General features: G+C 36.8%; 1 protein-coding gene across 1 annotated transcript in view; it reads left to right on the top strand.

Annotated features, from left to right (window-relative positions):
* The window catches only part of MFSD14B (major facilitator superfamily domain containing 14B), a 31485-nt gene extending 16787 nt beyond the window's left edge, over positions 1-14698 (top strand). Inside the window, exons 4-12 of the mRNA XM_075021153.1 lie at positions 1235-1362; positions 2248-2362; positions 4170-4388; positions 5536-5649; positions 6207-6278; positions 8283-8395; positions 9326-9423; positions 11271-11428; positions 13071-14698. Of these exons, the coding sequence (XP_074877254.1) occupies positions 1235-1362; positions 2248-2362; positions 4170-4388; positions 5536-5649; positions 6207-6278; positions 8283-8395; positions 9326-9423; positions 11271-11428; positions 13071-13274 (1221 nt within the window). The 3' untranslated portion in view covers positions 13275-14698. The remainder of the gene's footprint in view (positions 1-1234; positions 1363-2247; positions 2363-4169; positions 4389-5535; positions 5650-6206; positions 6279-8282; positions 8396-9325; positions 9424-11270; positions 11429-13070) is intronic.
* Positions 14699-16274: the final 1576 nt, after the last annotated feature.

The raw sequence follows: 16274 nt of genomic DNA, 5'->3' as shown, positions 1-16274 counted from the left end.
AGGGGAGCATAGACCAGAGTGAGCCTAGACTTCAGTGTCCAGTATTTTCTTTAAACTTCTGTTTATGAAATACCAAAAGGGTTTTGGGTGACAGTTAGCAAAACATGTTAGTTCATAGCCTACTGAAACTTGACTCTAAGGAGCAAAACCATTAATTTCAACTGAGTAAGGCATCTAACTTTCCTAGCATCCGCTGGTGTGGCTTTATAGCTTTTGCTCTCAGTTTACTTACTGAAATCATTGGATTCAGAGTTGTTTATTGGGACTTGGCAGAACAGTGATTTAGTACAGTAGTCTGTACACGTGTGTTAAACTTGAAGGTGACTATATATGAATACCAGAGGTTACCTGAAGTTAGTTGGAGTAGACTTCTGGTGTATTGAGGTGCTTACAGAACCATGTATTTACTAGTATTTGGATTTATGGCAGATTTGGATTGATGAGAGAGCAATATACTAATTAGGGGGAAGACTTATCTGTTCTGGAGGTTTTGCAGTTAACCTGTGAAAGGCTTTGCTTATTTTAATTCTTCTGTGTAATAGAGAACAGATTTGAGGCCTAGATTGTAGGACTTTATGAAATGCTGAAAAATCTAGTATTTGATCCTTAGTCAATTTTCTCCATGACAACTGTATCTGTAAGTCTGACTTTAGCCATTGTAATATTATGGTGTGCCATTGTAATATTATGGTGTTCCATTGTCCAAATTGTCAAGCTTGCTCAAATGGTCCCCATAGCTCTTGCAATGTACAAATGTCCTGTACGTGATAAATATGTAGTATAAATGAGTGTGTGTTCTCCTTAATTTGTTTCAGAGTACAGTTGCATTACCCAAAACTCTCCCTGAGGACAGTCCAAATTAGAGGGGAATTTGTGTTTGGCATCTAGCACTAAGTCTTGTGATGGAGGCTAAGAAGATGTCCTTTGTGAAACTAGACTGCAGATATTAGAAATTTTTAAGTAGCTTTTGCAGTCTGTGGTACTTCTATATTGAATCGAATTGATCTTGAAAAAATGTGTGCCTTTTTTTTAATGCACTCAGGTTTAATAGATTTGAAACATAAAACATCAGAATCACAGAAGAGTAGACTGGAAGAAATTGTGTACAGTTTCAGTTATCTACAATTTTGTGTTTAACTTCAAATTTCAATTTGAGGCCTTTTTTCATATTGTAGTTAAAGTGAAACTTGGAAATGTAAATATAGACATATTAATTGTTTTTCTTCTGTCACAGGGTTTTTTGTCCTTTCTCAGTGCTCCACTAATAGGTGCTCTATCAGATGCATGGGGAAGAAAATCTTTTCTTCTTCTTACAGTTTTCTTCACCTGTGCCCCAATTCCATTAATGAGAATAAGTCCATGGTAAGTGATACAGACTGCAGTAGCAAGCTGGTCAGTACAGCAGAAGTTCAATCAGAGGAGTAGGCTGGGGAAGTGGGAGAGGGACAATAAGACAAGAGGAAAGCCACTTTGCTTTCAAGTCGTGATTGCATTATTCTGGAGCTTTTCTGTTTAAGAGGTATTAAAACTGTGTATCTTAAAAGTAGAAATTATGGAATGTGATTTAGTTGCTGTCTTCACGCAAGTATAACAGTAATTGAAATGGTTTGATAGCTCTGTCTAACTCAAGTTTTAAACTCAGCTGTTAATTTTTCCCCCCTTGAGGGCTGACAATGCTGTAATAAACATATTTTTAAAGCTAAATGAGCCTTAGAATTTACTGACCACAGAAAAGTATAATTGCTGCAAATGAGATCTTTTACCTCTTTGATTAGGCAACTTTGAAGTCTTAACTGAGAGGAATTGACTTGGTTTCAGTTTCATTTACGTTCATTGTGAAACTTAGGAGGATTACAAAAGAACTTTGTGTACTCTAAGTCTATTCAGAGTTCAGCTTCTGAAACATTATATATGATAGTTTATTCTTTAACTGGTTGAGAAACAGTTCTAAGTTCCTTTTTCATAACTTAAACTTGCTTCAGCTTTGAGAATGTGAAAATGTATAGGTATCATGTCCTGAAGGGGCCACTTCTTTTAGGCTGGGGTAAAGTAAACAGTAGAATATAAAAAAATCAAAATGCTGTTTTCCAATATTTAAGTGAGACTCCACAATCAATCATTTCCAGTGAATCTCTGCGTTAGTTCTTGAGGAACACTTCTCAGCTTAAATACAGACTTGCTTGATTAGTAAGGGGAAAGCAAGAGGTCTTAGCTTAAACTTTCTAATTGTTGCTTTTAAATCATTAGGTGGTACTTCGCTATGATTTCGGTATCTGGAATCTTTTCTGTTACCTTTTCTGTAATATTTGCCTACGTAGCTGATGTAACAGAAGAACATGAAAGAATTACAGCCTATGGACTGGTAAGATACGCTAAACTTGAAAAAAAGGTCTGATTATGACCTTCGTATTGAACTTGTGTTTTGTTGCACAGATTGTTTCCTGATTAATGTAATGAAGTTGATAGAAAAAGGAACGAACCATGTATCAAGGCACCGTGTTAGAGTTTGGGAAATCTAATTTAGACTTTTTACTGCTGCACAGACTGCTCAGTGCTCATAAGAACAGAATAAGAATTTGACAACTTTACCTGCATAGAGGGCATGTGTAAAAAAACATGTTTTAAGTTGCCCTGGCAGAACAAGAAGTGTTGTTAAAGGCAATGGAAGTTATTTAATACTTGATTTGGCAACATCTTTCCACCACCTGTAAATTGCATTTTTAGTTTATGTGATTTCTTTTTAGAATAGAATGGCTTTTTCTGTAGTCAAAACAGGCAGGAAGGGTGAAAATGCATAATGCAGTATTTTTAGTAACTTAGTCATGACCTTTCTTAATTAGCAAGAGAAGAGGAAAATAGTTCAGTTAGTACAAACTAGCCTTTCCAATAATAATATAATTCCTCCTTAGTTTGCTTTCCTGAATATCTATATTAGTTTAGGTTTTAGAGGCCCATTGGTAGATGCCCTTAGCCTTTGAATGTCATTTATCCCTTCATCCTCTGTGCATCTGTTTTCACTATACAGATACTCATGAACTTGATTTTTGGCTTACTGTACTGTGCTTCAAGTTGTTAAGGTTTCCTTTTATTTTTAGCATTAGGGACATATGATTCCTCAGATGTTGATTTAACAGTTAAGAAAATAAAGGACTTGGTTCTTTTGAACCAAACCTGTGTGTATATGGTTGTAGCAGAGCACAAAACAGGCTTAAAAGTTCTGGAATTCGCACTTTATTTCTCCTGCCTGTGAAGAGGGCCATAAGTATATTTAAAGTGTATATTTGCCTGCCTTCAAACAGTTTTTTTGTTAACAGGAACAGCTTGATCTAAAATTCTATAAAGTGATAGACAAAAGTACAGTTGTTTTGATGAGGTCTGTATCTCTTTCTAATCAGTTTGTTTGTTACACCTTTTCCTTAGGATTTTTTTTCTAGCTTGGTATAATGCTAATTTTCTAGCTTGTGTTCTTATCTATAAAATAGTTAGGGTGTTTTGGGGACTGGAAAAGAGTACTAATTAAAAAAAAAACCAAACCCAAACTAGCTTTATTCTAACGTTTTCTGGAGATTTTTATAGTGAAATTTAACCACAGTGCTTGATTTTTCATCACGTTTGGCTCTATGTGAATATAGTAAGTGATCTGTTAGTAGTTGCATGTCACTACAACTTAGCATGAAGAAATACAGTTGTTGCTAAAGTTCTTGTCACAGCTAACGATTTCCTAGTTTGCTGTGATATCCAGTGGTAGCTATGTATTTAAAATGCAAACTGTTAACAAAGGCATAATGGATTACTGTGTGTATTACCCAGAGTGCTGAGGCTCAGGTTCACATAGGTAGACATTTAAATGTGCTGACAACTTTTTCAGTGAAATCTCATCAAATTCATAATTGGAAAACAAAAAATGTTTTCCTTTGAGCCAGACTTGCTCTTTGACTGCAAATCCTGTCTTGTATGGTGGGCTGTGGAAGAGATTGGAGAAAATTTATTTAGAACCATATTTACTGTCATAAGTGATACTTTTTTTTTTTTTAACTTAAATTTTGAGTGGTGTTTGTTTTTAAAGCCACACTTCTGGGGAGAGGTGGTGGTGTTGAGCAAGTTACTTCATTTTTCTGCAATGGCAGAATAACCACTTTGACAAGCTTGTAAACTGTTATTGTGCATAGGTATCTGCCACCTTTGCAGCAAGCTTGGTAACTAGTCCTGCCATTGGAGCATACCTGTCTGCCAGCTACGGAGATAACCTCGTCGTACTAGTGGCTACATTGGTGGCTGTTGTGGACATCTGCTTCATCCTGCTAGCTGTACCAGAATCTCTGCCAGAAAAAATGAGACCTGCTTCATGGGGAGCTTCTATATCATGGGAACAAGCAGACCCTTTTGCAGTAAGATGCACTTCAATACGTAATTAATAAATAATAATAATTTATTGCATTTTGTAAGCTTGAGAAATCTCTAATCTTATTGGTAGCTTGACTATTCAGTATACCATAATCTCTGTTCTTCTCTGCTCGTGCACAAAAAGATACAGCTACGGTTAAAAACCAAACCAAACTTTGTTGATTGAGTGATTCTTGAATTGGAGACAATGTTTGGTGTGAAATCGAAAGGCAAAATGCTTTACTTTTCTAACTACTTTCTAACTTTTATTGTAAGAGAAATGCTGAATTCTTACACTGCTACAGACCCTAAAACCTGATATTGTTAAGACTTTTCCGTATTTGTTTTATGCTTTGTACTTTTGTTTGGCAATATCTCTCCCCACTGTTGAATTCCACTTGTGGTTATATGTGATTTCTTTTTAATACAGGATGGATCTATAAATCCTGATTTTTCTACAGGCATATATAGGAAGGGTTAAAACATGCCATACAGTCTTCCTAGTAACTTGTTTACTTATTCACACTTACTTAGCTAATTTGTGATTGTGTTACACCTTGATATCTTTAGAGAGGAAAGAGTGATTGTTCTTCACAAGATACACCCTGCTGGGAACTGGTTGTGAATGTTGAGAGATAAGTTGAGGTATGCTGTTATGTTGAGACATGCCTGAAAGACTGCAGTTAAAGAATTTGTTTTCCACTATTTATTCATTACTCAAAGTGATTCCTATTATGGGTGAAAAAGTATAAGAAATATACAAGGAAAAATACCCTCATAATTTGGGAAGAGAAACAGTTGTAATGAAGCTATATTATTTGCTAGCATCTTTCAGAACAGATTATTATGGCGATCAATTAGAAGATATTATGCATTTCCCTAAGTATGACATGGTGCTGTTTTCAGTGAATACTTGTAATTTGGCACTGAACAATAGCTTCAAAAATCAAACGGCAACTTTGCTGAAGAATCAGATATCACAAACTTTGTATAACAGGGGGTTGTTTCTAACTTAAGGTTCAATCTAACTGTTTCCCTGTGTGACTTTTAAAAATGGATTTTAAAAAAGTGAACCCACCTTCTGCGTTGTTTATGCTTTCATTAGACTTTTTATAAATGTTCCAGTACTTGTTTTATTTCTTTGTTTTACAGTCTCTGAAGAAGGTTAGAAAGGATTCTACGGTTCTCCTGATCTGCATTACAGTGTTTCTCTCCTACCTGCCTGAGGCTGGGCAGTATTCTAGCTTTTTCCTGTACTTGCGACAGGTAAATGTTGGTGTCTTCATATCTTACTAAGGATGTTTAAGTATTCCCTAAGACCTGTTTCTTGTTGAAGACTTTGCTCAGAAAACTGCTTTCTGGCAAAATACAGCCTTAAAAAAACATAAAGGCAGGGTACTCTGTGAAGCCAGGAACTGAATAACACTTGACTCTTGATGCATAAACCCTGCCATAGTTGAAGCATGTGTTCATAAAGTTAAGAAGACCTTTGTTTCCATTCAGTGCAGCAGTTTCTATGTCTTGAGATAGGATCTTGCCTGTTGAAGAGATATTGTGTCTGTGCGAGGGTATAGAGAACTTCAACTTCCAGATACATTACTTCTTCTGTCTCCTTTTTTCAAGGCAGTTTTTTTTTTTTTTCTTGTGTGGATTACTTGGCAAGCAGTTGAGTTAAGGATTATTCTTGAAAGTAGACACTTCCTGTATGGATTTAGATTATAAGCAGGGTTCAGTGTTTTCTCTTTGAAGAAGATAACTCTTTGCTAGTGATTGTCCTGGATTCTGTTTGGCATTTGTTTTATGCATTTTCTGCTTCTCTTCAGATTATAGGTTTTGGATCCGCTAGCATTGCGGCATTTATAGCTGTGGTAGGCATTCTGTCTATAATAGCTCAGGTAAGCTTTATTCTTTCCAGTGTTTTGTTAAACAGTACAAACTGAATGCTGAGGCACACTCTTCTGACTATTAAGCTTGTCTATAAACTTCATACAGGCTCTAAAATGCCAGTGTATCTTGCATTCACTAAAGGTTATATTCATATATAGTCTGTGTAAGTGTATTGCTTTAAATTTGCTTTCCTCAGAAGTACTGGACCTGGGCATCAGAAAATGAAACTAAAATTTGCTAAGCTTGGATCAGTAAATTTACTGGAACTCTGGCTTTAAATGATTAAAATGATGTAGGAAATTGGTTACTTAATGCGAGGCCTTCTGAAAGGAAAACATTATTTTAAGCAAAAAGTCATGCTACTTACATGTATTCAACTAGCTCATGCTATCAAACTTGCATACAAACAATGCAGGTATTGACATGGTCTCTCCAGGGTTACTTAGGCTCAGCATGTAGGCTGAGGAACTGTGAGGCCTTGGTATATTGCTTTCATACCTCTTACTTGGCAACAATGAGCTAGTTTTTGGACAGGTCCTTTATACTTTTTAGAAATCAAACAGTTTTTATGATGTGATCTTTGGTTTCTTTATGAGTACAGTTTGTCTTCCTGTTGTGATAACAGGAAGAGGAACGGCACATACAGTGTGCTGTAATGTTCTTGTCATCCTTAGCAGAGTGGAGGTCTTACTGTTTTGATCTGAACAACACGTTCCTCAGTGTTTACCAGTCTTACTGGAGACAGTTGTGTCCTTCATTATCAATTCAAGTCATTATTTTAATCCTTCCTCTGTGGTTTGTTCTGATGCTGTTATGTGTACTCACATTTGCCAATCATACTTGATTCAGACCAGTATTTTTGCTAAAAATGTCTAAAATGGCTGCACTTCTGGTTCATAATTTCCAGTGTTAAAATGAGGAAACTCTGCATTGATTTTGGAACTCTTCAAAGTGTGCAGCTTATTGAAGTAAGCTTTGCTTCATAAATACTGATTTATGTTGGCATGTTGGATATCTCCAGAAAGAACTGATCACATGTGGATAGAATTACTGTATTTTTGCTATTTAGCTTTCAAACTAGCTTTGTCTAAGAATGAGAAACAAGAAAACTAGGGTAAGATGTACGTGAGAGTGGAAGTGTGCTCTGCTGTCCTTCTGGTTCCTTTTCTCTGTTTTTTTTTTAGTGATGTATTGCTGAGTTTCTCATGTTAAAGAAAAATGTGTGCTCTGTTAACTGAGTGCAGTTGTCCATATGGACTTTGCCTTACTAGGAACAGTCTGCTTCTTGCCATGAGTATATTGCTGTTGTATCTGAATTGGGGCCTCCTTCCACCTCAGCAGTAACACTTCTAACAGATGAAAAACAGTGGTCTTCCTTTAGGATTAGTTTCCATGTGCAAATAAAACCATCATCAGTGGTGTAAAGAGTCAGCAGAAAATTAAAGATGCCTAGGAGTTGGCCTTGGCCAAATTTCAGTGAGTCCGGTGAAGTTGGAAAAGCAGCAGGATTTACGTGTTGGTTTTAATTGTAAATTTGGATAGTAATTCACCTGACCTAAAGAGATTTCTTTCTTCTGAGCTAACAGTCTTTTTTTTTTTTTCCCCTAGAATTTGTAGATACTGGTAAATTCAACCCATATCCATCCTGTACTATCTTAACTTGGGACCAGCATTTATTGTGGAACTCTGTAATGAAACAGAATTGTAGAGATGGAAGCAAAAGCCTATTTACAGTAGAAACAGACATTGAGGTAAAATGTCTGTAGGGAATGCGATACCTATGCTTCTTGGTGTCCTGAAGCAGAAACCCTTTAATAGTTAAGAATGTCTGTACATCAAATGTTGATATGACTAGTCTGCTTTTTGGACTTAATACAGGGAAAGTAAGAGCTGGATAGTGTGAATTTCCTCAGCAGTTGAAAGGTGTTCTGAATTACTTTTTGTAGAAGGAGAAATTACTTATCAATCTGGCTTTTTAAAATAACTTTTGGATGAACTAATTTCTCTTGCAGACTGTGTTTCTCAGTATCTTGATGAGGTCTATAGGGAACAAAAATACAGTGCTCCTTGGCCTTGGCTTTCAAATCCTTCAGTTGGCTTGGTATGGTTTTGGATCTCAGTCTTGGTAAGCACACATTTTTGTAGGTACATACCTGTGAAGGAATTAAAAATGTTTTTCCAAGAAATTTATTTCTGTTGTCATGAGTCTTTAAAAGTTCTGTGAATTAAGCATTCTCATTTGCATTACACTACCAAAGTTTGGTCTATATGTTGCACATGTAGAAATGATAGAATTTTCCAAGTATATAGTGTACATTGCAGACTAACAGCCCCTTTGAAAAAGGAGTCTTTGCACCATTTTGGTCCACTGAGTTTTACATCTACAAATTGGTTAAAACTTTTTCTTAAACTCACAAGCTAGTAAGTAGTATGTTCTCTCCAGTAATTCCACTAGATCCGTTCTATCAAGCAGTTACTCGACCTCTACGTTTTTCTTTTATTTTTTTCTGATGTCATTCTCTTACTATAACTATATTTGCTCTGGGAAACTAGAGCTTCTTTTGTTGGAAAAACTGCCTGTAAGTAAAATGAACTAGAACTGTAAGGTATAACAGCTTTTTTTTTTTTTTTTTGGTCTCACAAAGTTTGTCCTACTAACAGTGATGAATGCTTGTTCTTTATCAGAGTACTTCCTAGTGAGTTATACAAGTTAGAGAACTGCCTCACTGGGACACCCTGTGAAATTGTTCCTTTGTACAGCCTTTGGGGAGGGAAGGCCTGTGCACCACTTAACTCCCCTCTTTTCCTCCACTGTAATAGCTAGTGTAGAATCAAATGTGCTTCTGTTCCAACAAGCTCAGGGTAATTTGTGGCAGGGGAGCAGGAAGAAGGCCCTGACCAGATAATTTCCAGTCTTTCTGTATTTTAATTTTAAGAGTACTTTTGAAAGGGCATTAAGACTTAAACGAGGGTACCCTTGTGGCCCTTTTTGGGGGCATGGGGAGTAATTATATGGGCAGTCTCATTTTTAATTCAAACTATGTATTTAACACAGGATGATGTGGGCAGCAGGAGCAGTAGCAGCAATGTCAAGTGTTACGTTCCCAGCCATCAGTGCTCTGGTTTCACGAAATGCAGAGTCAGATCAACAAGGTAAGTATTGAATGAATTTCAGTTTCAGCATCAGACTGCTTTCTTGGATGATTCTTCTGTCTAGAAAGCAGAATACTTGTCTAGGTGTACTTCTTGAATACATTGAGTAATGAGTTTCTTTGGTAGTAGATGTGGAAGTCTGCCAATCTATGTAGAGAGGAAGGAGGTACACAAATTTATCAAATTTGCATTGCAAAAATACATAGTTTCTGTCTGACCAGCTACTTCTGTTCTAGCTTCCTGTAAAAGTACTACAAAAACAACAAAACCAGATGTGGTAACTTTCATGGTTTTTCTTTCTTCTTTTTTATTAAAAGTAATATTCTCTAAGTAGATAGTGAGGATTATATGTAACAATACCATCTTTTTAATGGAAACTAAACCCACATCTTACCACATTGAAATAAACCTATAGAAGAAGCTCTATCCTGTGTGGAAAAGTTGGCCCTATTTGCTATAATACTTCAGATTTTCAAGGAATAGAAAAGGAAACTTGAGTAAAGAGTTGATCTGAGAAGGTAGAAAAATTTTTTTTTTTTTTGATGTGAAGGGGAATGAAAAATCAGAAATAACTCTTCATTTAAAATGAGGGAAGGACTTATCACAAATTATAACGCTGGCGTATAGTAACTGAATTTAGTGTCGCTTTAAAAAAATCCTGCATGTATAAATCATAAGTATCAGTCTTGCTTTAACACTGTACAACTTGAAGTTAGATAAGTGCAGTTAATATGGGAGCTACAAAGAAGGTGCACTTCTAGGAGGCAGATTTGTATTGAGTTTGAAAGGTGCAAAAGACAGTATTTCACATGGCTTTTTTTATTGCCCTCTTCCCCGTTTTTGTTTCAGATAGAGACATTTAAAAGAGTTTTAAAATACTTGTTTTCTTAAGTCATGAAATGAGTAGTTTAAAGTTAAGTTGACAGAAGTCACTGATCTTTCGGTTTATATAGTGGAAACTACTATTAATAGCTTAGGCATAAAATAGTTTCTAGAGTGAAGTTTTGCCACCTAGTGGCACAAAGATTTTAAGCATACATGTCAACCTATGAAGAAAAAAATTGGACAACTTTCTTTTCAGCGTGTTTTCTTTCCTTCCATTTTACAAGTTACTGCCTTAAGAAGGAAGGGGATATGCAGACTACTAATATTGTAAAAATAGCATTCTGTAGAAACGTGATCTGCAAGATTGTCAAAAAACTTTTTACACTATTGTCACAATCACTTAATGATGTTGAAACAGAAATACACCCATAGAACTGTGATTAACCAAACTTTTAAAACAATCTAATGTAAAACTGTAACCAGTCTAGTATTGTGAATTTACTGCAGTACTGCTGAGTTTACTGCCCTGAATAAGTTACTTGGTACTTAAATAAATCCTGGTTTTAGACTGGTGAGGGGAAGAAACCGGTTACAGTTTGTGCATATTTTGCCAATAACAACCCTTAACACATAGATATATTACTCTAAATTTCACTTGAAAATAAATTGAGCAGGTACCACACTTAACTTGTGCTTTCTTCATTGTAGACTTTGGGTGAGGGTGGAAGGACTCTAATAGAGAAAATTAGACTTGCGCATAAATTTGGTCATATTCAAAACTTGTATTGCTTCTGGTAGCATGCAAGTACGGTGACAGAACTATGGTCAAAGAGAGGATTATTTTAATCTAGCAAAGTTGTCTTCAGTGTGTTTCTTAAGATCTTAGTACGTAGAAATAATTGAGATGTGCTATTTTGGAACAGCCATTAGAATACACTCAAAGCTGTTGGCTGTGCATGTTTCATTCTTGATTTAAAAAAAAAAAAAATCCTACTCCCCCCCCCCCCCCCCCAATTCATTAGGTGTTGTCCAAGGAATAATAACTGGAATAAGAGGTCTGTGCAACGGCCTGGGACCAGCACTGTATGGCTTTATTTTCTTTCTCTTTCACGTGGAGCTCAATGAATTGCCACCTGATCAGACTTCTGGAAAAAAAGCAATGCAAGATCCCAGTGATGAGGTAAGTTTAAAATTTGGTGGGAAGTTTGCAGTGTAGAACTCATAAGGGTAAAAATCTGTCATTTTTGGTTGATTTAAAATCTTGATATCTAATTCTTGAACCACTTAATTCTCACTTGCCAGCTGCTTTGAACTGTTAAGATAGCTCATAATCTAAATTTGGTAATAAATAATTAGATTTAGGGTAGTAGCAGCTTTGGTTTCAGTATTCTAACGGAACCAGTTAACTTCTTTTGATATAAATCTACTCAAAACACAGCTGTAGTCCCAAATTACAGTGAAACATGAAATTTTGACAGTAAGAAGGTCACTTTTGGTAACTCGGTAAATTGTAACAACATTTATCTTTGAACCTCATAGCAATAGGTTAATTACTCATGTATACAATAATTCAGTATACAGTTGAGAACTTTTGTTTCACACTCCCCCAATGGCAGTAACAATGCTGTTCATCACCTTGGGGGGGGGCAGGGAGAGAAGTCAATCCTATACAAGATTTCTTTGGAACTCCCTTCAGTCTTTTCTTTTATCCCTTCCAGCTTTGTTTCATGTCTGCATTTTTGTCTGCTTTGTTCTTTCCTATTTGGCTTCCAAAATATCAAATTTATGCTTACTAGGGTCTGGAGAATTTTATGGACCCTTTTTTCTTTTTAGCTTGATTGCTGTGACCTCTTCAGCTACAATTCCATTGCTTTGTCAAAATACTAAGAATGGACTTTTCAGACAGATTATGATTCATTAGTTTGTTATTAAGCTGTTTGATAAAGACAACAGATTAGCTGAATATGTAAACAACTGGTGGCTGTGACTGTGGAAACAACTGTTTCTTGTTCATCCCCCAGTCTGTGCATCTTGCCAGGCATTAAGTGTAACCAGTGCTTCAACATACTGCTCACTGCACCTATGGTGGGGTGCTTCATAATTTGCTCAAGCAAACTGAGTAGAGTTTTAGAGTAAGGGGGCAACAACCTTTTCTGGTGCTTGTTTTTAATTGTGGTTATGAAATGTGGATAAGCTGTATTTTAAATTTTAAAATAAACTGTGTAGAAGCAAGAGAGAATAACTCCAAGTACCAAGTTACCATACATGCCAACAACCTGTCTCTGCAGTGAGAACAGTACTGCATAGCCTGCTGTTAACTTTCCTCACTCACATATTAGGTTTTGGGGATGTTTGTTTATTCAGCTAACTTGATTCTAAAGTATGTCAGCCATGGAAGCAAGTGGAAAAAGTGAAGTTAAGTTAAAGATTTGTGGAGCATTTGTACTTCTGGATGTTGAAACCTTATCCTATTAATGTCCAGAGGAGTCTTGCTGATTTAACAGCCATGTTGCCTAAAGGAAAAAAAATTACGAAGAAGCATCAGTCAATGTCTGTTTCATCTGCTAGGCAATCCTATTGCCAATTGATAGTTTTGTGCATGTCTCTGTTTTTTAGATCAGTGTGCAGATCAGGTTAGGAATTCTTAGAGATTGCAGATGCAGAAAATTCATGTTGCAGTGTGCATATGAGCTTGTTTGCATAAATGTTATAGTCACTGTAAATACGTCTCCCATTATCTCCTGCCTTAGTGGTATAGTTGTTAATGCAGAAGTCAATGTCTAAAACTTCATTAATTCTTTTGTACACTTGTTTCCCTGCAGAGAGCAATCATTCCTGGTCCACCCTTTCTGGTTGGAGCATGCGTTGTTCTTCTGGCTTTTCTAGTCGCCTTATTCATTCCTGAGCACAGCAAAGCCAGCAGTACCAGAAAACACAGCAACAGCATCAACAGTACTCTGAGTAACAACCTCGACCGAAGCAGTGAAGAGGACATTGAACCATTGCTGCAAGATAGCAGTGTATGAAGGCTAACTTCTGAGGAGTCTATGGAACAAATTCATGCACTGAATTGCAGCTCTGGAAGCTTGGTGGGTTGTACAGAGTGCCTGACCTCTGAAGGGAAGGCAGCTGTGTGCAAGGGAAGGTCACATGCTGTATTGAGGTTGATACTGTACTTCCAGGAGGTTTTGTTTAGCATGGCAGGTCACAACTAGGTGTGATTCTACCCAATATTGGACTGCAAATGCTATGTCAAATCCTGGTATTGGGTAGCAACCTGAATGTACAGACATAATAGAATTTTTTTTAAAGTTTGAATGTTCATTTCCCAAAGTTATATGCAAAATAATCAGGTTTGAGGCAGAACAGTTTCTGCCACTGCTGTTAAAGGTTGTTTTGCGTTTCTTAGGCCTTTTGTCTGCATGTATGCCACATGTAGTCCTCACAATGTGAGAGGGACTGATCTATATATTTCTGGTATCTGAAATAGTGGTTATCCATAAAAGTAATTGAATTTCCTGAAGGCACATTCTCAAACATTACTTAGTAATGAGAAGTCCACTAGTTACCAGAAAACAATAATGAAACTGAGATGACTTCTGAGCGTGTATGATCACACATGACAGTCATTATCCATAAATGAAGGTCATATTGAAGTCTTAAACCTACATTCCAGAACAGTCAGTTCTGACCAGTTATAGCAAATCCAGATGGCACCTGAAAGCACTGGTCACATTAATGTTTTGCTGATAAAAAATAGAATTTTAATTATAAAATGAGCAGCATCAGAAATATGGACACTCCTGACTTCTGACGCAGGAAAAATAGTGGGTGCCAGAGTAGTTTACATCAAGAAATATGTATATTTATTGCATTTTGTCACTTTATCTGCCATATGAAATAATCTTTCCTATTAATTCTTTTCACCCCTGCCTTAACTGCTACTTAGTGTTCAGTTATTAATCATATTTAGCCGTCATATCACTGTCTTACCTGCTGAATCTCATGGATATATTCATATCAAATTTCCTTTCTAAAAGATGCTTTAAAGGAGTTATGGCTACAAATGTGCTAATTTTTAGAGACATTTTATGAAAAATACACAGATTTATATGTATTTTGCTGCAGTGTAAATGGACCATTAAACCCAACTTTAATGAAGTACTCCTATGAATGTTTTATATGTATGCAATATATGTAGATATTTGTAAGGAGTTTTAATTTTTCCAGATGGGGTGCTGTGTAAATCATGTATTTATAAATGTAATGAGGGTACTGACAGATATACAGTTTTTTAAAAGGATTGTGTATTGACTGAACAAATTTTAAAAATATATATTTTGAAACTTGTTCCACATTGAGCAGAGATAACAAACCTTTTGTACTATGCAGTTTGGTTTTTAAGTTAATAAGCTTCCTAATGCATAATAAATCTACACCTTAAGCTTTCTAGGTTTATGTGTAAGTGTGTGTTTTTCCAAGTTCACTGTTGTGCCTTCCCTGCTTCAGAACAGAAGTGGTTTAATCCTAGTGCTGGATTACAGTACCTGAATTCCTATTGTACTGTTGTATGTGTGCCATCAAGCATGGTGAAAAGCATGCTTTGCTCAGAAGTCCCTTTTGTGTCTGATGTGGTGTCCACTGGGGTAGAGAAGTGGAAAGAGTGGAAGGGAGTCAGTTTTAAAAAAAAAAAAGCGGCATTGCTGATCTGAACAGTACTACAGAACTAAGATCCTTTTTCTGGTGAGGGTTAGGTGTTTCTTTTACTTGGAATTCAAGCCTGGGCTTTTATGCTGGATATTTTACTTTTGCTGCAGGCCAGACTGCAGTCAAACAGGTTTTGCATGATCCCAGTATAGAATGTCTTAAACTTGTTACAGAACTTAAGAGATCATACAGTATGTTAGTGTTAAAAGTAGCAGGTGTCAAATTTCTTACTGCTAATAGTATTCCAGCAATGGATCAAATTTGAATTTTTAAAGTAGAATCTCAGAATCACAGAATGGTTGGGGTTGGGAGGGACCTTTAAAGATATGGGGCAGGGATATCTTCAACTAGATCAGGTTGCTCAGAGCTCCATCCAGCGTGACCTTGAACGCTTCAAGGGATGGGGCATCTACCACCTCTCTGGGCAACCTGTGCCAGTGCCGCCTCACTGCTCTCATCGTAAAGGAAGAAATTTTTATGTTCAGTCTAATCTTACCCTTTTCAGTTTAAAACTGTTGCCTCGTGTCCCATCAGTACAGGCCCTGGTAAAACATCTCTCTGTCTTTGTTATAAGCCCCCTTTATAGATTGAAGGGGTCTCCCCAGAGCCTTCTCTTCTCCAGCCTGAACAACTCCAGCTCTCGTGTCTTTCCTCATAGGAGAGCTGTTCCATCCCTCTGACCATTTTTGTGGCCCTCTGGACCTGCTGCAACAGGTCCATGTCTTTCTTGTGCTGGGGAACGCAGAGCTAGATGCAAAAAAATGTTTTGAGCATGCAGCCATACTGTATATATTTATAAATTATATACACGTACTGCTGGACTAGTAAAGTACCTTGTAAAAAATAAATACTGTTTTAGATAAAAACTAAATGGAAGTTCTAGTATTTTCTTTCTGCACTGCCGTGGATTGCCTTGCATACCCCTGGGGTGTTCACCCCCTGGTTGGGAGACACTGCTCCAGAGCTTGTTTTATTGTAGTGTAACAGTGTGAAATAACAGTAAAACACTGCCTCACTTCCTCAGGGAGGTAATGGGTGTGCTTCTTTAGGGCAGTTGCTGGTTTTCATTTGTGTTGACCTGTGCTTCCCTGATCCTGAGAAAGTTCTAGTTGTTCTGGTGCAATGTATCTTTCTTCTTTTTTCAGGAAAGAGTAAACATAGTCTTGCCCCCCCAAAAGCAGGGGAGGGGAGGGTGGAAGAGACATGAAAGATCTGGAAAACTATGCTTAGGATACTTGTTACATTTTCCTCTGTGCAGATATTTTGCACTGCTGTGTACATGCATTTATCACAAAAATATGATGCTACTGCACTTTGAT

Source organism: Buteo buteo, chromosome Z, assembly GCF_964188355.1.
Source record: "Buteo buteo chromosome Z, bButBut1.hap1.1, whole genome shotgun sequence".
In the NCBI taxonomy this organism is placed as follows: Eukaryota; Metazoa; Chordata; class Aves; order Accipitriformes; family Accipitridae; genus Buteo; species Buteo buteo.
This window is presented reverse-complemented; position numbering and strand designations above follow the sequence as displayed.